The 26,558-nt window shown below is 44.3% G+C and overlaps 1 protein-coding gene across 1 annotated transcript in view; it reads left to right on the top strand.

Moving 5' to 3' along the window:
* mbd2 (methyl-CpG binding domain protein 2) overlaps positions 1 to 26,558 on the top strand; it is a 124,292-nt gene that overhangs the window by 92,216 nt on the left and 5,518 nt on the right. Inside the window, exon 6 of the mRNA XM_068030632.1 lies at positions 7,065 to 7,193. Within this exon, the coding sequence (XP_067886733.1) occupies positions 7,065 to 7,193 (129 nt within the window). The remainder of the gene's footprint in view (positions 1 to 7,064; positions 7,194 to 26,558) is intronic.

The following is a 26,558-nucleotide window of genomic DNA, read 5'->3' as shown; positions in this document are numbered from 1 at the left end:
CAGCACTATAAGTTTGCAAAGGTTTATATGTAAGGTTTCTGTTTGATCCAAGTTATCAAGACAGTGATGTTGAGTAAATTGATGTATATATTTTTAAATACATGAAAAATCATACTGCTATCTTCCCTCTTTTTTCCACATTTAATCATTATTTTTGCTATGACAAGATTGTAGCGTGAGATCTTGTTTCTTTTCTGCTTGTTTTGTCAGTTTTGTAGTAGAATAACACTGCATTAGTTTAAAAGCACAGGCTACTTTTTAAAATGTCAATTGTTGAAAATACATCACTTAGAAATACATGGGCATTGTAAAAAAAAAAGTTTTTCAGTATGAAAATCGTGCATTAATAGGGCTGTGCCTATAGATTGCTCAGACTGCTCTCCAGTTTTCTCAGACTGAAGAGCTTCTTTGGGAAATATATTAAAAACATGTGCAGACAAAGTGTAAGAAGGAAAAGGCTGAAGAATGAGGAGAGAAGGAAGGAATTCAAAATCAGTAATGCCATTCCATTCTCGGTATCTGAGCAATGCTTAAAGGTCAATAAATCATATTTTACTAGGTACTAAAAGGTTAAAAGAAAGGAGTCACCAGCCAGACTTCATATTTTGCGTGATTGATGTAAGCAGGCGGCAACATGACATTTCCTACTATGATTACTTTTAACATTTCACAACACTAGACATTTTATGTATGTTTCAATATATCTTGCTGAATGAAGCATAGTAATCTCAGTTTCTCTCCAATGACAAGATCTTTTGCCCTTGGGTTGGATTTTACAGTCAGTAGCGAAGCAATGACATTCGCCGCTGACCTCAAAGAAAGTGGTCCATAAAGATCTAGTGATCTCTGTGGCGCAGAATTCCCTTTTCCCTGATGGCAATTTAAATCTAGCACCAAGTCAAGGGATCTCCGGATGTCTAGCAGTGATGTCAGCAAGCAGAGTAAGCAGCCAATCACATTGAGGTATTCTCAAAGATGGCAAACTAGGAAGTTAAAAGCACTGAATCCCTTCACTTTGATTTCACTATCTGAAAATGTAAATTTAATTGATTTAAGATAGAAGCTGGAAATATAAAAAAAAACCATAAAATCAAAAATATTTGTAATTTTATTATCGAGAAATTTGACATTCCACAAATATAAAAATTTGCTTTACCCGGTCAGCGAGGGTGTTCAGCAGTAATTATGAAGTTGGAACGCTGTTTAAAAACCCAGTTATACCTCACTCAACAAGTTGTAACTTTTTAAAGGGGTTTTACAGTGAAATAATAGCATAAAAGTGGAAGTTTTTGCTAACTCACTGATTTTCTCAGGATTGCATTGGGGGTGGGGAGGAGAGGTGGGTGGTGGTGGGTGGGGTCTCAACAGCGTGTCTTCTGGAGGAGTGTAGAATCACTGACAACAGCTTCTGCATTTCCACATTATTCTGCGCATGTGTGGACTCCAGTTGCAGTAGAGTAATGACGATGTGTGCTGACAGTTTTACTGTTATTACCACCATAAAATCCAGGTCCTACTTCACCATTCCTTCTAGAAAATTATGCAATGTTCTGTGGTTAGGGAGTGAAAGTTCTGCACCCAATAAGCTTCTGCAGTGCAGCATGAAGATACTGAGAAAGTGAGGTGACTCAAACTTGAGCTATATCTGTGCCCAATTTACTTCCCACCCCCACCTCCTCCAACACTGCTTCAAGTGACCTCCCCTATCCACACTTGCCCTCCTTCACCTTTTCTACGATCCCTTCCCTCCTCCACCTTCTCTCTGTCTTGATCCACTTTCGCCCTATCCACTAATCCTACCACTTCACTTGTTATTCCCCACTATTACCTTCCCTGTGCCCTTCACTCTTCTCTCTGTTGTCTTTAACCCAAACTAACTCAATGTCCTTGTTTCCAGCTCTCTTTTCCCTTGCTCCTGTTTTTCCTCAATTGCTACTCTCCCAATTGACCAACCTTCTGTCAACCCTCCCTCTCTCCAGTCTTCCACCATTCTTTCCCATTAGTTTGGTAGTCTAGTATTCTAGCAATTTGTGGGCTGGCACCAGGAAAATCGCCATGAAAGCAGTCAAATAACTTGAAGATAGACAAGTCTCCCGGGCCTGACGGGGTATATCCAAGGATGTTATGGGAAGCAAGGGATGAAATTGCAGAGCCGCTGGCAATGATCTTTTCATCTTCTCTGTTGACGGGGGTGGTACCAGGTGATTGGAGGGTGGCAAATGTTGTGCCCCTGTTCAAGAAAGGGAATAGGAACAACCCTGGGAATTACAGGCCAGTTAGTCTTACTTCGGTGGTAGGCAAGTTGATGGAAAAGGTGCTGAGGGATAGGATTTCTGAGCATCTGGAAAGACACTGCTTGATTCGGGACAGTCAGCACGGTTTTGTGAGGGGTAGGTCTTGCCTCACAAGCCTGATTGAATTCTTTGAGCAGGTGACCAAGCAAGTGGATGAGGGTAAACCAGTGGATGTGGTGTACATGGATTTTAGTAAGGCATTTGATAAGGTCCCCCATGGTAGACTTATGGAGAAAGTCAGGAGGCATGGGATAGTGGGGAATGTGGCCAGTTGGATTAAGAATTGGCTAACTGATAGAAGGCAGAGAGTGGTCTTAGATGGTAAATACTCAGCCTGGAGCCCAGTTACCAGTGGCGTGCCACAGGGATCAGTTCTGGGTCCTCTCCTGTTTGTGATTTTTATTAACGACTTGGATGAGGAAGTCGAAGGGTGGGTCAGTAAATTTGCAGATGATACAAAGGTTGGTGGAGTTGTGGATACCGAGGAGGGCTATTGTCGTCTGCAAAGGGACTTGGATAGGTTGCAGTGCTGGGCTGAAAAGTGGCAGATGGAGTTTAACCCTGAAAAGTGTGAGGTCGTCCATTTTGGAAGGACAAACACGAATGCAAAATACTGGGTTAACGGTAGGGTTCTTGGGCATGTGGAGGAGCAGAGAGACCTTGGGGTCTATGTGCATAGATCGTTGAAAGTTGCAACTCAAGTGGATAGGGCTGTGAAGAAGGCATATGGGGTGTTAGCGTTCATTAGCAGAGGGATTGAATTTAAGAGCCGTGAGGTGATGATGCAGCTGTACAGGACCTTGGTAAGGCCTCATTTGGAGTACTGTGTGCAGTTCTGGTCGCCTCATTTTAGGAAGGATGTGGAAGCCTTGGAGAGGGTGCAGAGGAGATTTACCAGGATGTTGCCTGGAATGGAGAATAAGTCTTACGAGGAAAGGCTGAACATTCTAGGCCTCTTCTCATTAGAACGGAGAAGGATGAGGGGTGACATGATAGAGGTTTATAAGATGATCAGGGGAATAGATAGGGTAGACAGTCAGAAACTTTTTCCCCGGGTGGAGCAAAGCGTTACAAGGGGTCATAAATTTAAGGTGAAGGGTGGGAGATATAAGGGGGATGTCAGGGGAAGGTTCTTTACCCAGAGAGTGGTCGGGGCATGGAATGCCTTGCCTGGGGAAGTTGTTGAGTCAGAAACTTTAGGGACTTTCAAACGGCTTTTAGATAGGTATATGGATAAAGGAGAATGATGGGGTATAGATTAAATTGTCCTTGACAGAGGACAAAGGATCGGCACAACATCGTGGGCCGAAGGGCCTGTTCTGTGCTGTATTTTCTATGTTCTATGTTCTAAATTGTTATAAAATCTCCAACTGGTTCACTAGTGTCCTTGGGCAGGGTGAGGGAGATGGGAGTTTGCAGGAGAGAACCTGATACCCTTGTATGGTATGGACTACATTTGACTCCAGACACTATGGTCGGGATTTTATCCGTATGACAGGGGTCTCGACATCTGGAAAAAGTGGTGCCATGAACCTTCTGTTGCCTCTTCTGTGGGAAGCCTGCCAAATCTATTGCCAATAAGGCATTTAAGTGGACAGTGGCGGGCTTTCCACAGGATCAAGGACCCTGGTGACAAGTCCCACCCACTGAGAGCTGATGGCCAATCAGAGGCTGCCACCTCTTTAACTGAGCAGCACCACCACAAAGGCAGTGGCTTCTACTGGTGGAGCACCTACCTGAGGCCCAGGAACGTCGCTGGACCCAGGTCACGGGTAGGTCAGGTCAGGGCGGGAGGAATCACGGGGAGGGGAGGGTGGGTCAGTAGCAAGGGCGGGGGTTGGCTTTTTCCACCCTTCCCAATGCGAGGTCCCTCATTCAGGTTAAGTGCCTTTAAACAATGCCCCCCCCCCCCCCCCCCCACTCCCTGAGCCAGCAAGCAGCCCGTACAATTTTTCAGCTAATTGCAGCAGAGGGATGAGGCCCTTAATTGGGCATTAATTGCCCGGTTAAGGGCCTCAATTGGTGGTGGGGCAGGAAGTCTGTTCACCAGCCTTCCCACACAGTGTTAATTTTTGGCGGAGGTGGGAAGGTGGCAGGGCCCCCACCATCCCGCCCAATTATATGCTTTCCCCACCTCCAAAGCCACCACATGGGAGAGCATAAAATTCCTCCTGATGTCTTTGACTCACAATGCCCTGAGGACAACTAGCGATGGGCAATAAATACTGCCGTCACTGTCGGCTACATCCCAAAAACAAATTAAAAAAAAAATTCCTTCTTTCCTTTACTGTTTTTCTGCTGAGTCCTTTTTCCTTCATCTGTAGGTCAGGTCTTCTGAAGTTGGGTTTAGCCACAATGGACCATACTTGTCTGTAGCAGGGCATCTAATGGTGTCTGCCGTTCGACGTGGGCCCATTATGTTTAAATTTACTTTCTTTTATTCGTTCATACGATATGCACATTGCTGCCAAGGCCAGCATTTATTGCCCATCCCTAATTGCCCTTGAGAAGTTTAAACAGCTGCAGTCCATATGGTGTAGGTATACCCACAGTGCAGTTGGGGAGCGAGTTCCAGGATTTTGACCCAGCGACAGTGAAGGAACGGGCGATATAGTTCCAAGTCAGGATTAGCCTGACTGTTATTTAGATAGCAAATTCTGGCGCATTGTTAAATTAGAGTTGGGTTTCGGCATATTCTTAAAGTGGAGTTAATGGAACTCTGGTTTGCATGTATTGATAATGTATGCCTCTTGGGATTGCTTTTTACTGACACTGGGAATGAAAGGAACACCCTTGCATTGAGCAGAAAATACACATACAATTTGTTGAAAGCTGTTAATGTTATGGAGCATCTGCTAAGAAGTTTTACTATAGGCGAGGCTGCTGATTTTCAATCTTGCTGTCTTTTTAATAACTTCGCAGACTCATTTACTTCTAAATCTTGTTTTAAAAAGTAAGAAGCTGTTCACTTCAATATATATTAAATTGCAGACCTATTGAGCATTTAAATTGTGTATTTAATTAAATAAAGCTGTCTACAGCACCTATTGCATGACCTGAGTCAGCTTTGCTTTTTTTGGTGAGACGTTAATTGACACAGCAGGTTAGTGTGTTCATAATCTGCTTCTGTAGATAAGTAGGATATGATTCTTAATCATTGTTGCTTTTTAATCAGTGTGTTTCTCGCCCAATGAGGAAGGTGGTGGTGCTGGATCTAGTTTTGGGCAAATGGAGTGTGTTTCAGTGGAAGAACAACTGGGTGATAGTGATTGTGGTTTAAATAGTTATGGAAGGGACATTTGCTTGCAATTGTGACCTTTCAGAGAAATGTAAAGAGGATAGAAAAATAACTTCCTGATCTCTGAATGAAAGATGTGAGTTCCTGGCTAGGGCATGGTGGAACATTGGGAAGTTTATATTGATGGGTGAGGGGAAGGGAGGGAAGCAGCTGAAAAGATGGAATCAATCTTAGTGACAAGTCCATGAACTCCTAATGCTCGTTAGAGGTAGGGATGGAGAGGGGTTTAAGGAAACATTTGGTAGTGGAGCAAAGAAGCCAGGGGTTATTTTTATTGCGGGTGATCCTGGAATAATGAGCAGTTTTCTCTGGTTAGGTACGTTTTACTTTGTGTCAGAGATTGCCTACTAGCATTCAGACTAGTTCAGATGTCCAAAGATTTTGTGTGGTGGCAAGAAAATGTCGAGTAGCTGTGTGCCACTGGTCTATTATGTATCTGCCTGCAGATTTTCCTCCTGTATGTTCTGTGCTTGGTGCAGCAGTTTTGCTGTGTATCTTTTTTATTTGTTCTTGGGATTATGGGTGTCACTGGCTAGGCCAGCATTTATTTCCCATCCCGAATTGCCCTTGAGAAACTGGTGAGATATGGGTAGGTACACCCACAGTGCTGTTAGGAAGAGAGTTCCAGGATTTTGACCCAGCGACAGTGAAGGAGTGGCGATATAGTGCCAAGTCAGGATGGTGTGTGGCTTGGCAGGGAGGTTGCAGGTGGTGGTGTTCCCATGCATTTGCTGCCCTTGTCCTTCTAGGTGGTAGAGGTCGCGGGTTTGGGAGGTGTTGTTGGAGTCCTGATGAGTTGCTGCAGTGCATCTTGTAGTTGATAGACACTGCTGCCACTGTGCATCAGTGGTGATGGGAGTGAATGTTGAAGGTAGTGGATGGGGTGCCAATCACGCGAACTGCTTTGTCCTGGATAGTGTCGAGCTTCTTGAGTGTTGTTGGAACTTCAGCCATCCAGGCAAGTGGAGAGTATTCCATCACACTCCTGACTTGTGCCTGGTTTAAATACGATTAATAACCTACTCATTATTTGTAAATAGTATAATCAGCAGAGCACTTATAACAGATTCCTACAGAGCTCCATTACCATTTTCCTCAGAACATTGGAAGTGAGGAATCTTTCTTAACTTGTCCTCAGCACTATTATATATAGTCTGGAATCTGACCATATGCTCAGTAGCTGCAATCACTAGGTTTATCATCATGTGCCTGTCTTGAACTATCATAAAATTCAATGTGTTGATTGAACTTTCATGGGGCTCTTATAACCTCTTAATTTTAGGAGTGCAACCTGCATTTTAGCAGCATACAAAAACAACGTACTGAACTTTTTAAAATTAATTTTAGATGTAACTTCTAATACACATTGCACAGGTTAAAATTGATTTTGCTGCTGCTAAGTCTCTGTACTGTTAAATGCAAAATAGCAAACCATCTCTAAAACAAATGTAAAATTGTATTCTATGTTGCAGGAAGCAGGAAGAGCGAGTCCGGCAAGTGCGGAAGAAACTGGAGGAAGCCCTAATGGCAGATGAGTTAGCACGAGCAGAGGAAGCCACCAAAGAAAGACGTGTGGATCGAGAGCAGTATGATGCACAGGGGTGAGATTTCATTGCAGTCTGGGTAACACAATTGAGTGGAATAGGAAGGGACCATCTGACAGTTATTTTAGGATTATCACCTGATTGGACCAAATAAAAGCAGTTGGTTAGGGCAGCTTGGCTATATCACCAGGTCCATAGAATCAAATCCCTCTGGACTGATCTGCAGGCATGTCAGTACCTCTTAAAAAGGAAGTATTATCACTACTTATAAGAAAAGCTGAACAGGTACACAGTGTTTTCATTAACTTTTTTGTTTACCATGTCTGTTTTCATTGATTCTGAAAAGGAATTTGCCATTCGGGGCTTAGGGCGGCGCAGTGGTTAGCACCGCAGCCTCACAGCTCCAGCGACCTGGGTTCAATTCTGGGTACTGCCTGTGTGGAGTTTGCAAGTTCTCCCTGTGTCTGCATGGGTTTTCTACGGGTGCTCCGGTTTCCTCCCACAGCCAAAAGACTTGCAGGTTGGTAGGTAAATTGGCCATTATAAATTGCCCCTAGTATAGGTAGGTGGTAGGGAAATATAGGGACAGGTGGGGATGTGGTAGGAATATGGGATTAGTGTAGGATTAGTATAAATGGGTGGTTGATGGTCGGCACAGACTCGGTGGGCCGAAGGGCCTGTTTCAGTGCTGTATCTCTAAACTAAACTAAACTAAGAGATATATTTATGAGAAATATTGTGTTTGCATTTTAAACTTTGCCAGCTGAGTTCATATGCATATTGCACATTGTATGAACTTTTTACACATTTTAAAATGACTAAAAGGAAAGGATAGCTTAAGGTAAGATTGATTAAAACTGAAGAAGGAAAACAGGGTTGCTATGAGAAGCTGACAGCTGTGGTTTTCTCCCCTAGCTATTACACCTTCAAGAGTTGTTGCCTTCAAAGCTATATTTAAGCTTCAGCCTTGAGAACAAATGTGGCACATCACTTCGAATAGTTTCCCTGCGGTGGTCTCATCAATATTTAAATAAGATTGAATCATATAATAGAGGGAAAAGAATTATAAATATTATTTTAAATTTTTGTGTGATTGAGTTTGTGAAAATGCAGCAGGACTGTTCAAATTTGTACATTGGCTTGAAGATTAATCCTTGGTCTATCATGATAATGAGCTGGTCTGTAATTATAAAGGTCATAACCACGATTTGTGTTATAGTCACAAAATGCAATGAAATTTCTGACATTCTCACTAATTTAAAAATAAATGTGTCTTTGAATATCTTCTCCATTGGATTATTAAATCAGTGGGATATGTGCATTTTATGCTTAGACCTATTTTTAGATTCAATACTAACGTTAAAAATTATCTTTCACTTTGTTTAAATATGTTCATTGTACAAAGGAAAACCAAGGCAAGATCCAACAGTTTAAAAAACAATTCATAGCTTAATTTAAAAATGTGTAGACTTTTCTGTTAGGTTGTAAACTAGTGTGGTAGTCTGTACAATGTATAAAACTATTGCTGCCCACTATGATGTAAAGCTACAAAATTTCCTCCTCCTTGCAGAAAAAAAGTAAATTAAAATTAAATAAATGAAAATAATGTTCTAGCAGATAGAGATCCACTTAGTTGAAATCTCTCTTCCTTGCTCCCCGCTCTCTCTCTCTCGACCCCTTTCTCTCCTCTCTCTCGACCCCTTTCTCTCCTCTCTCTCGACCCCTTTCTCTCCTCTCTCTCCCCGTCCCCCTTTCGTTCTCTCTCTCTCTCCGTCCCCCTTTCGTTCTCTCTCTCTCTCCGTCCCCCTTTCGTTCTCTCTCTCTCTCCGTCCCCCTTTCGTTCTCTCTCTCTCTCCGTCCCCCTTTCGTTCTCTCTCTCTCTCCGTCCCCCTTTCGTTCTCTCTCTCTCTCCGTCCCCCTTTCGTTCTCTCTCTCTCTCTCCGTCCCCCTTTCGTTCTCTCTCTCTCTCTCTCCGTCCCCCTTTCGTTCTCTCTCTCTCTCTCTCCGTCCCCCTTTCGTTCTCTCTCTCTCTCTCTCTCCGTCCCCCTTTCGTTCTCTCTCTCTCTCTCTCTCTCTCCGTCCCCCTTTCGTTCTCTCTCTCTCTCTCTCTCTCCGTCCCCCTTTCGTTCTCTCTCTCTCTCTCTCTCTCCGTCCCCCTTTCGTTCTCTCTCTCTCTCTCTCTCTCCGTCCCCCTTTCGTTCTCTCTCTCTCTCTCTCTCTCCGTCCCCCTTTCGTTCTCTCTCTCTCTCTCTCTCTCCGTCCCCCTTTCGTTCTCTCTCTCTCTCTCTCCGTCCCCCTTTCGTTCTCTCTCTCTCTCTCTCCGTCCCCCTTTCGTTCTCTCTCTCTCTCTCTCACTCTCTCTCCCTGTCCCCCTTTCGTTCTCTCTCTCTCTCTCCGTCCTCCTTTCGTTCTCTCTCTCTCTCTCTCTCCGTCCCCCTTTCGTTCTCTCTCTCTCTCTCTCTGTCTCACTCTCTCTCCCTGTCCCCCTTTCGTTCTCTCTCTCTCTCTCCGTCCCCCTTTCGTTCTCTCTCTCTCTCTCTCTCTCCGTCCCCCTTTCGTTCTCTCTCTCTCTCTCTCTCTCTCTCTCTCCGTCCCCCTTTCGTTCTCTCTCTCCCTTCTTCCCCCTTTCGCGCGCTCTCCTTTTCCCCTTGTCTCTCTCTCTCTCCTCTTCCCCTTGTCTCTCTCTCTCTCCTCTTCCCCTTGTCTCTCTCTCTCTCCTCTTCCCCTTGTCTCTGTCTCTCTCCTCTTCCCCTTGTCTCTCTCTCCCTCCTCTTCCCCTTGTCTCTCTCTCCCTCCTCTTCCCCTTTGTCTCTCTCTCCCTCCTCTTCCCCTTTGTCTCTCTCTCCCTCCTCTTCCCCTTTGTCTCTCTCTCCCTCCTCTTCCCCTTTGTCTCTCTCTCCCTCCTCTTCCCCTTTGTCTCTCTCTCTCTCTTTCTCTTCCCCCCTTTCTCTCTCTCTCTCTGTTTCCCCCCCCCTTTCTCTCTCTCCCTCCTCGCCCCCCCCCCTTCCATTTCTCTCTCTCTCTCTCTCCTTCCCCCCCCCCCCACCTTCCTTGTAGAATGCTGCAATACACAGGGTCCTGGGTGTCCTTGTACATGAATCACAAAAGTTAACATGCAGTCACAGCAGGGAGTTAGGAAGGCAAATGGAATGATGACCTTTATTACAATGGGAATGGAGTATAAAAGTAGGGAAGTCTTGCTAAAACTTTCAAGGGCATTGATGAGACTGCACTTAGAGTACTGTGTACGATTTAGGTCACCTTATTGAAGGAGGGATATAATTGCATTGGCAGCAGTTCAGATAAGGTTCACTAGGCGGATTCCTAGGATAAGGTCTTATTGGGAAAGCTTGAGCAGGTTGGGTCTATGCTCATTGGAGTTTAGAAGGTTGAGAGGTGATCTTATTGAAACTATAAGATTTAGTGGGGGCTTGACAGGGTAGATGCTGAGAGGATGTTCCCCTTTGTGGCAGAATCTAGAACTAGGGGGCACAGTTTCAAATTAAGGGGGTCATCCATTTCAGACGAAGATAAGGAATTTCTTCTCAGGTTTGTTAGTGCTTAGAATTCTCCTCCCCAGCGAGCAGTGGATACTGGGTCATTGAATATATTCAAGGCTGAGTTGGACAGATTTTTGATTTACAAGGTAGTCGAGGGTTATTGGGGGCAGGCAGGAAAGTAGAGTTAAGGCCACAATCAGGTCAGCCATGACCTTACTGATTGTCTGAACACGCCCGAAGTGCCAAATGGCCGCCTGCTTTTTTTTATGATCTTATGTTATTTCTCTTTCGCGCTCTCCTCCCTTTCTTGCTCTCTCCTTCCCCTTTTCTCTGTCTCTCTCTCCATCCCCTTCTATTCCCTTTTCTATTGCCTGCCTTTTCCCCCTTCTCTCTCTCGCCTGCCTTTTCCCCCTTCTCTCTCTCGCCTGCCTTTCCCCCTTCTCTCTCTCGCTCGCCTTTCCCCCTTCTCTCTCTCGCTCGCCTTTCCCCCTTCTCTCTCTCGCTCGCCTTTCCCCCTTGTCTCTTGCGCTCTCCTTTTTCCCCCGCTCTCTCTATCTCCTTTTCCCCCCGCTCTCTCTATCTCCTTTTCCCCCCGCTCTCTCTATCTCCTTTTCCCCCCGCTCTCTCTATCTCCTTTTCCCCCCGCTCTCTCTATCTCCTTTTCCCCCCGCGCTCTCTATCTCCTTTTCCCCCCGCTCTCTCTCTCCTTTTCCCCCCGCGCTCTCTCTCTCCTTTTCCCCCCGCTCTCTCTCTCTCCTTTTCCCCCCGCTCTCTCTCTCTCCTTTTCCCCCCGCTCTCTCTCTCTCCTTTTCCCCCCGCTCTCTCTCTCTCCTTTTCCCCCCGCTCTCTCTCTCTCCTTTTCCCCCCGCTCTCTCTCTCTCCTTTTCCCCCCGCTCTCTCTCTCTCCTTTTCCCCCCGCTCTCTCTCTCTCCTTTTCCCCCCGCTCTCTCTCTCTCCTTTTCCCCCCGCTCTCTCTCTCTCCTTTTCCCCCCGCTCTCTCTCTCTCCTTTTCCCCCCGCTCTCTCTCTCTCCTTTTCCCCCCGCTCTCTCTCTCTCCTTTTCCCCCCGCTCTCTCTCTCTCCTTTTCCCCCCGCTCTCTCTCTCTCCTTTTCCCCCCGCTCTCTCTCTCTCCTTTTCCCCCCGCTCTCTCTCTCTCCTTTTCCCCCCGCTCTCTCTCTCTCCTTTTCCCCCCGCTCTCTCTCTCTCCTTTTCCCCCCGCTCTCTCTCTCTCCTTTTCCCCCCGCTCTCTCTCTCTCCTTTTCCCCCCGCTCTCTCTCTCTCCTTTTCCCCCCGCTCTCTCTCTCTCCTTTTCCCCCCGCTCTCTCTCTCTCCTTTTCCCCCCGCTCTCTCTCTCTCCTTTTCCCCCCGCTCTCTCTCTCTCCTTTTCCCCCCGCTCTCTCTCTCTCCTTTTCCCCCCGCTCTCTCTCTCTCCTTTTCCCCCCGCTCTCTCTCTCTCCTTTTCCCCCCGCTCTCTCTCTCTCCTTTTCCCCCCGCTCTCTCTCTCTCCTTTTCCCCCCGCTCTCTCTCTCTCCTTTTCCCCCCGCTCTCTCTCTCTCCTTTTCCCCCCGCTCTCTCTCTCTCCTTTTCCCCCCGCTCTCTCTCTCTCCTTTTCCCCCCGCTCTCTCTCTCTCCTTTTCCCCCCGCTCTCTCTCTCTCCTTTTCCCCCCGCTCTCTCTCTCTCCTTTTCCCCCCGCTCTCTCTCTCTCCTTTTCCCCCCGCTCTCTCTCTCTCCTTTTCCCCCCGCTCTCTCTCTCTCCTTTTCCCCCCGCTCTCTCTCTCTCCTTTTCCCCCCGCTCTCTCTCTCTCCTTTTCCCCCCGCTCTCTCTCTCTCCTTTTCCCCCCGCTCTCTCTCTCTCCTTTTCCCCCCGCTCTCTCTCTCTCCTTTTCCCCCCGCTCTCTCTCTCTCCTTTTCCCCCCGCTCTCTCTCTCTCCTTTTCCCCCCGCTCTCTCTCTCTCCTTTTCCCCCCGCTCTCTCTCTCTCCTTTTCCCCCCGCTCTCTCTCTCTCCTTTTCCCCCCGCTCTCTCTCTCTCCTTTTCCCCCCGCTCTCTCTCTCTCCTTTTCCCCCCGCTCTCTCTCTCTCCTTTTCCCCCCGCTCTCTCTCTCTCCTTTTCCCCCCCCCCTGCTCTCTCTCTCTCCTTTTCCCCCCCCCCTGCTCTCTCTCTCTCCTTTTCCCCCCCCCCTGCTCTCTCTCTCTCCTTTTCCCCCCCCCCTGCTCTCTCTCTCTCCTTTTCCCCCCCCCCTGCTCTCTCTCTCTCCTTTTCCCCCCCCCCTGCTCTCTCTCTCTCCTTTTCCCCCCCCCCTGCTCTCTCTCTCTCCTTTTCCCCCCCCCCTGCTCTCTCTCTCTCCTTTTCCCCCCCCCCTGCTCTCTCTCTCTCCTTTTCCCCCCCCCCTGCTCTCTCTCTCTCCTTTTCCCCCCCCCCCTGCTCTCTCTCCTTTTCCCCCCCCCCCCCCTGCTCTCTCTCCTTTTCTCCCCCCCCCCCTGCTCTCTCTCCTTTTCCACCCCCCCCCTGCTCTCTCTCCTTTCCCCGCCCCCCCCTGCTCTCTCTCCTTTTCCACCCCCCCCCCCCCCGCTCTCTCGCGCCCGCACTCTCACCATCTTGCCTTTTAAAATTGTGTGTATGGTCTTTTACTTGTCATTAAATTTTGTCTTAGTTTTCATTTGTGCTATTAAAATATAAATTAGTAAATATATTTTCCAGGTTCTGTTGTATTTGGAGGTATAACAGTTCCCTCTACTTGGGTTAGTGGGATGCAAAGCCGGTCAGGATTTTTGGTTCAGATCACTATTCAGTGACTGTAGCAATTTGCATGTGGAGATGAGACTAGGCTTTGCTGTGATGGTCCCTACAGTTGGATAATTGCTGACTGACACTCGAGGGTCTCGCAGGATCAGTGACTGTGGTACTGTTGAGACTGCCATACCACATAATGAACCTTTAGGAGAGAGGGTGAGAGCTGAAAATCAGAGAATTAAAAAAAAAACACACACTTGCTTCTTTATAAGTAAAGCTAAAATAAATTGAAATGGAATTTTGACATTTCTTAGCCTGCTGTGACACTGTCATAAATACTGTATTTTCCAGCATTACTCTACAATCTGTTTAGTTTTAGCACATATATTTTGTACTAATCACTGAATATAGTAATGCATTTTGAGAAAATTGGCTGTCCACCGAAGCTCCTCAGTCTCATCTGCTCCTACCAGGACAACATGCACTTCACTGTACAGTTTGATGGCTGCACTTCTGACCGTTTTGGAGTGAAGATGGAGTGAAACAGGGTTGTGTCCTAGCCCCCACTCTGTTTGGCATCTTCTTCACCATGCTCCTGACCATCGCCTTGGTGTAGATATGGGAGGAGTCCACTCACACACAAGGTCAGACCGCAAAATCTGCAATCTATTGAGGTTGAAAGCGAAGACAAAAACACATTGCATCCTGCTCACAGAACTCCTCTATGCTGATGATGCTGCGCCTGTCACTCACACAGCAACACAGCTACAAAAACTCATGGACTGTCCCTCACATGCCTATAACTTGTTCTCCTTGACTATAAGTGCCAAGAAAATTGTGATCATGGGACGTGGTGTTACATCTCCTCCCCTGATCACACTAAATAGCACCCCACTGGAAGTGGTTAGTAAATTCTGCTACCTTGGGTCCATGGTGACAACCTGTCCCTAGATGCAGAGCTCAACTCACAAAATGCACATAGGATAACACCAAAATGACCCTTCGGACCAAGCTGATGGTTTATAAGACCTGTGTTCTCAGCACCTTGCTGTATGGCTGTGAAACATGGGCGACTTAGAGCTACCAGGAGAAGAAACTCAATAATTTGCTCCACTACAAGGATGCTTGCAAGCGTGACATGAAGGCCCTAAATGTCGACTGTCACACCTGGGAGTCACAAGCTGGCGAAAGAGGGAAATGGCGACACGTCCTGTGGACTGGTGTGCACTACCATGATGACCAGTGGATACAGCAATTTGCAACAGGCGCCAATGTCAAAAAAAAACTCTCAGCGTCACTTGGCAGCTTCATGTGCAGCACATGTGGCATATTGTAATGCATTTAAATTGTGCAAGTTCAAGTTGTAATAAACTTTGCAGGCAACTTGAAGGTGTTTTATCTTCATTTTTTATTCACTCTGTTAGGCTCAAGTGTAACTGCACTTTACCAAGCCTTGTTTTTCAAGGCCATATAGTTTATGAAATAAATTGGAAAACCATGTTCAAAAGTTATATTTTCAGTAAAAGATGGTTCCAAAATTAATATGTCAATTTCTATGCTTTTTAATTTAGGAATTAGACCATCTATCTGAAAAGCATATTATGAATTTTCAGGCTCTCCTCTCACTGGTAATGAAGTCTTGAATCTATGCAATATTCATTTGTTTCTTAGTTATAATTTTACTTTGCTGGTACGAAATAGCTTACGAGATGCTGCTGCAAATCAAGGAACCACATTATTGTGCATCAGAATAGTCTTTCTCAATCGTGTAGTTTGAGGTGTGTTTCTGACAGCATGACTGAATTTTTAAAAATTCTTGCATTGGATTTGGGTGTTGTTGGCAAGGCCAGCATCTGTTGCCAGTCCCTAATATCCCTTGACAGCTGAAATTTTTTTCTAGGCCATTTCAGTGAGCAGTTGAGTCAAGCACATTGCTGTGGGTCTGGAGTCACATGTCGGCCAGACCAAAGAGGATGGCAGATTTCCTTCCCGAATGGGGGATTGGGTTTAAGAGCCGCGAGGTTATGCTGCAGCTCTATAAGGCCCTGGTTCGACCACACTTGGAATATTGTGTTCAGTTCTGGTCGCCTCATTATAGGAAGGATGTGGAAGCTTTAGAGAGGGTGCAGAGGAGATTTACCAGGATGCTGCCTGGACTGGAGGGCATGTCCTACGAAGAAAGATTGAGGGAGCTAGGGCTTTTCTCATTGGAGCGCAGAAGGATGAGAGGTGACTTGATAGAGGGGTACAAGATGATGAGAGGCATAGATAGAGTGGATAGTCAGAGACTTTTTCCCAGGGTGGAAAGGGCTATCACCAGGGGGCATAATTTTAAGGTGATTGGAGGAAGGTTTCGGGGAGATGTCAGAGGTAGGTTCTTTACACAGAGAGTGGTGGGTGCGTGGAATGTGCTGCCAGCGGTGGTAGTAGAAGCAGATACGTTAGGGGCATTTAAGCGACTCTTGGATAGGTACATGGATGATAGTAGAATGAAGGGTAGGTAGTTAGTTTGATCTTAGAGTAGGTTAAAGGTTCGGCACAACATCGTGGGCCGAAGGGCCTATACTGTGCTGTACTGTTCTATGTTCTATGGGCATTAGTGAACCAGATGAGTTTTTACAACAATCAGGGATAGCCTCATGGCACCATTCTGCACTGAGTGTAAAGAAGGGAGTTTGGTAAGTGAGTGAATTTAAAGTGTTAGTTTCTCGAGACTAGTTTTTGTTTTGTTCACATCTAGCAATTAATTGAAATTCCTGTTTCAGTTAAGAGGTAAGTTAGGTTTCTTGCAGTTTTAAACAGGGGTATACTAACACCAAGAGTAGCTGCAGCTAATTAATTAGGTAACTAGCTTAAACTGGCTTCTGAGTTTCAGCAGAGCTCTAGCAGAGCTGACAGTATTGTTTTCAGAGTATAAATTCAGGAGAGACTCAGTGCTGCTTGTCTGCATTGAGTGCAGCTGGAGGGCACAGAGTGCGAAGACGAGAGTTTGGTAAGGAGGGGAGCTATAAATTAAGAAGAAAATAAATTTGAGTGCACAGAGTGTAAAGTCGGACTTTGGTGCGTGACGGAGGGGCTCCTTTCTTTCTTCTACCTTTTTTCAGCCTCCAGTAACTGCCCCTCTCTTCGGTACAGGGAAAGAAGTTGATTGGTGAGTAACTGGTAAGTTGTTTTACTTCTCATTGTAATAAGTTTTTATAGTTACGTTATGGCAGGTCAGCTCGGCCAAGTGGAATGTACATCCTGGGGTATGTGGGAAGTCATGGATGCAACATGTGTTCTAGACGAACACATCTGCAGGAAGTGACACCGGCTGCAGAAGCTTGAGCTCTGGGTTTCGGAACTCAAGCGGCAGCTGGAGTCACTGTAGTGCATCCGCGAAGTAGAGGACTACGTGAATAGCACATTTAGGGAGGTGGTCACAGCACAAGTCAGGAGCATGCAGGCAGAGAGGTGACCACTAGGCAGTCTAAGAGAACCAAACAGGCAGTGCAGCAGTTCCCTGAGTCTATCTTGCTTGCTAATCGATTTTCCATTTTGGACACTGGTGAGAGCTTGTTCCTTGGGAGAGTGCAGCTAGAGCAAAGTCCGTGGCACCACAGGTGGCTCTGCTGCACGAGAGAGGAGGAAGAAGAGTGGAAGAGCAATAGTGATAGGGGATACGTTAGTTAGGGATCAAACAGGCATTTCTGTGGCAGTAAGCATGACTGCAGGATGGTGTGTTGCCTTCCTTGGTGCCAGGGTCAAGGATGTCACGAAGCGGCTGCAGGACATCCTTCTGGGGGAGTGTGAACAGCCAGAGGTCATGGTCCATATTTGTACCAATGACATAGGTAGGAAGAGGGATGAGGTGCTGAAAGCAGATTTTAGGGAGTTACGGAGGAAATTAAAAAGCAGGACCTCCAAAGCAGTAATCTCAGGATTACTCCCAGTGCCAAGTGCTAGTGAGCATAGGAATAGGAGGATTGATCGGTTGAGCACATGGCTGGAGAATTGGTGTAGGAGGGAGGGCATCAGATTTCTGAGCATTGGGACTAGTTTTGGAGCAGGTGGGACCTTGTCAAGGTGGACGGGCTACACCTTAAGTCCGGAACTAACATCCTCGCAGAGCGATTTGCTAGTGCTGTTGGGGAGGGTTTAACTAGCTTGTCAGGGGGATGGAAACTTGAAGGGTACCTCAAATTGGAAGGAAGTAAAGCTGGTAACAGGAGGTAGAAAAATAGCAAGTGACATTACAAGGCAGGCGAAACAAAGGCGAGCATCAACTAGGCTTAGAATGCAGAATGTCAAGAAGACAAGATTAAGGGCACTCTACCTGAATGCACTCAGCATTTGCAACAAGGTAGATGTCTTAAAGGCCCAAATAGAAATAAATGGGTATGATCTAATTGCCCGAACAGAAACGTGGCTACAGGATGACCAAGACTGGGAACTGAATATTCAAGGATATCCGACATTTAGGAAGGACGGGCAAAAAGGAAAAGGAGGTGGTGTTGCGCTGATTATAGGGGATGGGATCAGTACATTAGTAAGGGAGGATCTTAGATCGGAAGAACAAAATGTGGAATCTGTTTGGGTGGAGCTAAGAAATAACAAGGAGCAGCAAACATTGGTAGAAGTTGTTTATAGGCCACCAAACAGTAGTGGTAATGTGGGGCATGGCATTAAATCAGGAAATTAGAGAAGTATGTGGCATGAGTAATAATTGTAATCATGGGTGACTTCAGTCTGTATATAGACTGGGTAAACGTAATGAGCACTAATGCTGTGGAGGACGAGTTTCTGGAGTGTGTTAGGGATGGTTTTCTAGAGCAGTATGTTGAGGAACCGACTGGACAGCAGGCTATTTTAGATCTAATATGTAATGAGAAAGGGCTAATTAATCTTGTTGTAAAAGAACCTTTAGGGATGAGTGACCATAATATGATGCAATTTTACATTATGTTTGAAAGTGAGGTAGTTCAATCTGAAGCCAGGGTGTTGAATTTGAACGAAGGAAATTATGAAGGTATGAGGGGCAAATTGGCTGAAGGGGATTGGGAAAATATGTTTAAAAAGTATGACAGTACATAGGCAATGGATAGTCTTTTAAGAAATATTACATAGTTTACAGTAACTATACATTCCTTCAAGGCACAAAAACCCCAAAAGTAAAGGCAGTCGACCGTGGATAACAAAGGAAGTTAAGGATTGTATAAGATTAAAAGAAAAGGCCTATAAAGTTGGCAGAAATAGTAGTAAACCTGAGGATTGGGAGGATTTTAGAATACAGCAAAGGAGGATGAAGAAACTGATAAAGGGAGAATAGAATAAGCTAGCAAAAAATATAAAAACAGACTGTAAAAGCTTCTATAGGTATGTAAAAAGGAAATGTTTGACTAAGACAAATGTGGGTCCATTACAGGCAGAGTTGGGAGAATTTATAATGGGGAATAGAGAAATGGCAGAGAAGCTAAATTATTACTCTGTGTCTGTCTTCACTGAGGAAGATAAAAGAAATATCCCAGAATTAGAGATCCAAGGGATTAGGGAGAATGAGGAATTGAAGGAAATTAGTTTTAGTAAGAAGGTTGTATTGGAGAAACTAATGGGGGCTGAAGGTTGATCAGTCCCCAGGACCTGATATTTTACATCCCAGAGTGTTGAAAGAGGTAGCTATGGAGATGGTGGATGCATTGGTGATCATCTTCCAAAATTCTATAGATTTTGGAGCGGTTTCTGCAGATTGGAAGCTCGCAAATGTCACCCCACTATTTAAGAAGGGAGGGAGAGAGAAAACAGAGAATTACAGACCTGTTAACCTTGCATCAGTCGTTGGGAAAATGCTAGAATCTATTCTAAAGGATGTGATGAATGGACACTTGGATAATAATCTGATTGGGCATGGTTAACATGGATTTATGAATGGGAAATCATGTTTGATGAACCTGTTGGAGTTTTTTGAGGATGCTGCTAACAGAATTGATAAAGGGGTATACTTGGGTTTTATAAAGTCTTTGATAAAGTCCTTGATAAAGTCCCCCACAGGAAGTTGGTTAGCAAAATTAAAGCACATGGGATAGGTGGTAATATACTGGCATGGATTAAGGATTGGTTAGTTTAGTTTAGTTTAGAGATACAGCACTGAAACAGGCCCTTTGGCCCACCGAGTCTGTGCCGACCATCAACCACCCATTTATACTAATCCTACACTAATCCCATATTCCTACCACATCCCCACCTGTCCCTATATTTCCCTACCACCTACCTATACTAGGGGCAATTTATAATGGCCAATTAACCTACCAACCTGCAAGTCTTTGGCATGTGGGAGGAAACCGGAGCACCCGGAGGAAACCCACGCAGACACAGGGAGAACTTGCAAACTCCACACAGGCAGTGCCCAGAATTGAACCCGGGTTGCTGGAGCTGTGAGGCTGCGGTGCTAACCACTGCGCCACTGTGCCGCCCGTACCGTTAATGGACAGAAAACAGAGTAGGAATAAACGGGTCGTTCTTGCGTTGGCAGGCTGTGACTAGTGGGGTACTGTATGGATTAGTGCTTGGGCCCCAGCTGCTACAATATATATCAATGATTTGGATGTGGGGACCAAATGTAGTATTTCCAAGTTCGTGGATGACACAAAACTAGGTGGGAATGTGTGTTGTGAGGAACATGTAAAGCGGCTTCAAGGGGATTTGAACTGACTTGGTGATTGGGCAAGAATGTGGTAGATGGTATATAATGTGGAAAAATGTGAGGTTATCCACTTTGGTAGGAGGAATGGATGTGCAGAGTATTTCTTAAATGGTAAGAGATTAGAAAATGTAGATGTACAAAGGGACCTGGGTGTCCTTGTCAATAAGTCACTGAAAGCTAACATGCAGGTACAGCAAGCAGTTAAGAAGGCTAATGGTATGTTAGCCTTTATCACAAGAGGATTTGAGTACAGGAGTAGTGAAGTTTTGCTTCAATTGTATAGAACCTTGGTTAGATTGCACCTGAAGTACTGTGTGCAGTTTTGGTCCCCTTACCTTCAGAAGGATAATATTGCCATAGAGGGAGTGCATGATGGTTTACCAGACTTGTTTCCAGGATGGCAGGACTGTCCTATGAAGAGAGATTGGGGAAACTGGGCCTGTATTCTCTAGAGTTTCGAAGAATCAAAGGTGATCTCATTGAAAACTACAAAATACTTAAAGGGATGGACAGGGTGGATGCAGCTAAGATGTTTCCCCTGGTTGGGGAGTCGAGAACTAGGGGACACAATTTCAAAATAAGGGGGAATCCACTTAGGACAGAGATGAGGAGAAATTTCTTTGCTCAGAGGGTTGTGAATCTTTGGAATTCTCTAGCCCAGAGAGCTGTGGAAGCTCAGTCATTGAGTATGTTTAAAGCAGAGATTGACAGATTTCTAAATAGAAATGACATAAGGGGATATGAGGATAGTGTGGGGAAAAAGGCATTGAAGTGGTTGATCAGCCATGATTGTATTGAATGGCGGAGCAGGCTCGATGGGCTGAATGGCCTACTCCTGCTCCTATGTTCCTGTTACTGAGACTCGCTTTCAATTCCAGATTTTTATTTATTAATTAAATGAATTTAAATTCCACCAGACATTAGCCTGGGCCTCTGGATTACTAGTGCAGTGACATTACCAATATGCCACTGCCTCCCCTTTCTGGTGTACATAATGTACATTAAAAATAGTAAAAGCCATATTTTACTTGGGCCAGTTGTGAAGTCCATAAACTAGTTTTATTTTGTTGGTAGGTGATCCTCTAAAGTAAATTACAGAGTTGCTGTATTACTCACAGCCCAGTCTGCATTTATATTTGTAATAAAATGCATACTCAAGTGGTGTGAGACCGCCGCTAATGGTTTAATAGTTGTGGGACAACTGCAGTTTGTACTCTCAAATTAGAGGTCACATTTAGGAAGGACTCTGATTTCGAACTACTTTTCTGTAATGCAATGCCAGTTCTGTCGCCGTTTCTTTTTAGACCTGTACAATTGGCTCTGTCTATAGTTCTGTCTTTGCTGTAATGTGCTGAGTTCCCTTTTCCATTCCTTGACATGTTCATGTGCCTAAAGTAAAAAAGAATTTGCATTTATATGGCACCATTCATGGTCTCAGGGCAATTCCCATTTGCTTTACAGCCAATGAAGTACTTTTTGAAGTGCCGTCACTGTTATAATGTCAGAAATGCGGCAGCCTATTTGCACGCAGCAAGGTTCTACAAACAGCAGTGCGATAATGGCGAGATGATGTGTCCTTAGCAGTGTTGGTTGAGGGCTAAATGTTGACCTGAAAACCAGGAGACTTCCCTGCTCTTCTTTGAAGTAGTGCCGTAGTGTTGCGTGTCCACCTGAGGGGGCAGACAGGGCCTTGGTTTAGCATCTCATCCGAAAGACGGCATCTCCAACAGTGCAGCATTCCCTCAGTAGTGTACTGGTGTCTGCCTAGAGTACATACTCCAATCTGTTGAACGGGGCTTAAGCCCACGGCCTTCTGACTCAGAGGCGAGAAGGCTCCACTGAGCCACAGCTGACAGCTCAGGACCTCGGTTGGTTTTTCTGCCATGTAACAAAGCCGCCACAGATTTAAAACTTCTGCTCTCAGCTTGATTATTTTCATATCTTAATGTCACACATTCAGACATGCCATAAAGTCACCGTAATTACTTCTGTGTGGCCTTTAAACTTCTACTTAGGGGATACTTGCTTTCACTTTCCAGGTGCTGTTATTACATTGTAAATTAGAAAGATGGATTCTTTTAGTAGAAGTGAATATACTGTGCCATTTTGAAAATTTTATCCAGTTCCCCCTTAATTTAGTTCATTTTTCCTCTCATTCTCTCTCCCACCCCACTCACCCCCATCCTGCCAACCAGAAGGTGAATGCTAATGCATAGCTAGATTTATGGAGCTTAGTGGATGATCAGACTGGCTCTACCAGAATCAGCTGTCAGAGGATAAGTGAGCTTGGTGGGGGGTTGACATTGCCTCCAGCTAAGATCGATAACGTGCTATGTGGGAAATAACAGGCAAGAACTAGGGCCTTGCCACTGTATGATGCAGCACATCACACTGCTAATGTGCTGTTTTATGAATTATATTAGATTGTGTGTTTTGTTTTTAAGAATATGTTGGCCATCCTTTTGGATCCTATTCATAGACTATGCATACATCAACATTGTAAATTGTCAAGTGTCTTTGTGCCTTGTAAGCATGTTATTAAACTGTGCATTTAGATGTTTACTTGTGGACCTCACATTGTAATGTGCGGGAATAATTGCTCCAATATTAATTTGAACTCTTTGATGCAGCGACGAAAAAATGTTGAAGTGCTCCAGTTTCTACTTTCCTCTTGCTACCGGGCCTAATCTTGACTGCATTTCAAATTTTAAAAATATCAGCACTTTGCATAAAATGAATTTACTTTCTTGGTTTTATTTTCTTTTTTTCTGTTTTTTCCTCAGTCTCTTCGGTGATTTACATTTTGTTTTGCTCTCTGCTTTCCTTTTATTTGTTCCATAATGCACTCTCCTCCATTCTGGCAGGTGACCTCATGCAGTTCTTTCAATCTTTCAACTTTCATTTTTTCCCCCATATCTGCTCATTAATTTGTTTTTCTCACTCCCTCCCTCACCCCCACACACATCTATCTGCTTTTTAGTTTTCATTTTTGTCAGTGTACTTACTTTGCCTTTTTTCGCCTAGTCAGTTTTTCCCCTCTGCCTACCTTAATAATGCTTACAATATTCTGAGCTCAGTGTTTGTTCATCTTAGCATACTGTTACTAAACACTTGCCTAAGATATAAAGAAAAAAATTGTAATTACATGGTGTTTGATCACCACCTCAGAGCATCTCAAACTGTTGAGATGAATTGGCTGTTGATCTGTTTTTGGTAATCATGGTTATAAGAGCACTTCCTGTTCTTCAGGTAGTGCTGCAGGATCGTTTTTAAGCTAGTGAATAGGCAGGCAGGACCTCCGTTTAATGTTTTATGCAAAAGAGTAACACTCAGTGCCACACTGCTTCAGTACTGCAGTGAAGTGTTAGTCTACATTGTGTGCTCAGGTTGTGGACTAGGACATGAACCTGGAACCTTCTGACTCCAAAACAAAAGTGTTACCCGTCGGTAAAATTATCTGTCATTGCAACATGAGAGTCAATAGATTTTTAATCTTTAAAAAGTAAAAGAAATTCTTCAGATAGTGATGGGGATAAGGCTTGAATTCTCACTAATTCTGTGAATGTATAATAAATGGATGACATTTGTATATGAAATCAATGGAGCTCATTATATGGTGCACTCATTATAAAGTACTGCCATTTTATTTCTGTTAAGGCTTTATTGCTGATGCCTGATGTACTTCTGTTTTGTCTTCTCACTTTTTTGTCTTCTGCCTAACCTTTCACATTTATTGTTCCATTCTGTTTCGCTCTTTCTTGGAACATCCAGATAGATCTGTGGGTCTCTCACGCTTACCATCACTTGTGTGCTGTCTCAAAATCTGTCTCATTCTTGTGTTTGACTCTGCCACTTTTTGGAAATTTCACATTGTGCATGCCTCTTTTGTTTTTGTTTGGCTCAGTCCACAAATTACTTGTTGCACAGTATAGTTTCATATCTGCTACACAGGATCCTTCAGGTGAGCACCAATGAGAGTTCTAAGTTGATTGATGCAATTGAAATCTGCACACCATTAGCTCCACAATGCTCCCCTTCATTGCTTCATTCTATCCTTAGAACCTTTAGTCTAAATATGGATTGCTTCATAAAATTTAATAATTAGTAATGCACTGCCTGAGTGTGTGGTGCAGGCAGATTAAATTGAGGCATTCAAAAGGGAATTAGACTGTTATCTCAAAAGGAAGAATGTTCAGGGTTACAGGGAGAAGGTGTGGGAGTGGCACCAGGTGAATTGCTCATTCAGAGAGCCGGTGCAGACATGATGGGCTGAATGGCCTCCTTCTGTGCTGTAACAGTTCTGTGATTCTGTAATTTGGTTCAGTAGAAATGAAGGAAGGTGTTATAATAATGTAACAGAGTGGTTGGCAATCAACTGCACAATCTGCAGTTATGCCCATGCCTTTTACAGCAAACTTTCTCCTCCTGGCTGTCCTCTTCTTCCACTGCATGACTAAATGGCTTTTCTCATGGTTCTTTATTCCGAGTGAATTTTGAAGGTACTCCTTACAAGTATCATAAAGTGATATTTATAGTTACTCAGTTATAACATCATGCTTTGCTTTGAGTTACAATTTCTGCCATAAATTCTAAAAAGAATTTTTAAAAATGTTTTTAAAAACTAGTCTAGTACTGATGGTCATGTGATGAGATTTCCGGTTTTTTTCCAGACACGCAGTATTATAAATTGGGTTAAACCACTGTAACCAGGTGAGAAAGGTGTCTAGGGATCCCTCTCAGCCTTCACCTGGTCTTACCGTAACAGGGTTTAACTTTAGACACACCATGTTTTTTGGTGAATCCTCATTCAATTATAAGACAAAGAAACCAGCACAAACAGGTTTTCTTAGGTTTAAAGAAGAAAAGTTGAAATTTATTAAACTTGAACGTAAACCCTAATCCGTTTGATGCTTATGGATACACGACATGCCCACGCTAGCACGCATACATGATACACACATGCAAATAGAGACAAAAAAGAGCAGAAGGAAAATGAAGTGGAAACATTTGTCAATATCTGAAGAGTTTTTGTTATGGTTCTTCCAGCTCACTGTAGAGTCCTTAATTGTAGGTAGATCATGATTTTTGTTGGGGCCCAGTATTCTTAAACTTTGTTCACTTTAGGAGACTTTTCTGTTTTGGGCTTTGTGTCTTCAGTCGATTCAGAGGCTTGTGAGAAAGAGATGGGAGCAGACAGGAGAGATCTTCTCAGTTCAGGAGCAGACAGTCTTTGAGTTCAAACTCTCTGTGGCCAGTTCAAAAGAAAACCCTGGAACAGCCACTTAGTCATGTGACCAGCAGGGCTAACCAGTCCTGGCCCTTGTGGATTGTATCCTGCTTAGAAGTCTTTGGAATGCTCCTCTTGCACACAATACCTGGTGATCAAGGTCCATTGTGGGTTGAATGTGTCAGGGAATGGTCTTTTGTCCTTCCAAGCACTGTCTGATCTGTTTAACAAGTCATTTCCTCACTCCAGCAACAGCTAAAGATTAATGTTCATATGACAAAACCAATGTGGCTCATATTTGGCAGGTGCATGACACCACATATCTGTTACAGCCAGAGGTAAATTGATTATTTTGCTGGCGCGGCACTAAGCAAAGGTATGAAAATTTTAATAATTTAAAATTGAGGTGATTATATATGTCATGATTTTGTGATACCTCTGTTGCACTGCATAACATCAGTGGCTATTAACTCTGAATCACTGTGTACGTTGTTCAGATATTCGCACCTGCTTTGTGGCCAAGCACCAAGTGTAAATGTTCCTGCCACTGGGGATTTAATAAACCCTCATTATTTAACCTGAATCTCTCTGCCAATATCCAGTTTAATGGTTAAATAGCTGCTAGAAGTAGAAGGCATAAAGTACATTTATTCCTCATGATGATCAATAGAAATTACTGCTCAGCAGGAGTTCAAGACCATCTAACTGGCACTATGGAAAATCTGAAATACAAGGAGCATTTTAATTAGCAGCAAATCTAGTAATCCCTCTAAACTTAAACAAAGAATCCTAACTCCTGTTGGGTTGTGTGTGAAAATGGACATGGCAAGTACTGTATATTTGACCTGGTAGAGAAAAGAATGTTGGAAACGTTATGTTTTAATCGCTTTCCTTCCTTGTAAATTATTTTTGTGAGTGGTCTTTAAAACTCCTTTTAAGAAACCTGCTTCATCATATCATTGTGGGAAGTCTTAGTCTCCTGCTGTGGTCGTACTCGGAGAAAGTTCATTCCTATTGTATGTTCACAACAGAGGAAATCAGCAAAGCACAGTGGGTTGTCCAGAGATCAGGGACTCCCAAATATTCTCTCTTGGAATATATGTAATTTTTGTCGAAGACTCGTTTTATCATCTTTGTCTAATTCTGTAAAACATCGGAGGGGGAATTTAACCTTGAAGCTTTTATTCAATTACTATAAATTCTGTGCTTTGATTTTTCTTCTAACTCCTCCCAAATCAAAATATCAGACTGATGCAGCAGACATGAGGCATATTGTTGGAGCA

Source organism: Heterodontus francisci, chromosome 1, assembly GCF_036365525.1.
Source record: "Heterodontus francisci isolate sHetFra1 chromosome 1, sHetFra1.hap1, whole genome shotgun sequence".
NCBI lineage: Eukaryota > Metazoa > Chordata > Chondrichthyes > Heterodontiformes > Heterodontidae > Heterodontus > Heterodontus francisci.
Note: the sequence above shows the minus strand (reverse complement) of the source record. Positions and strands in the feature narration are given on the sequence as shown.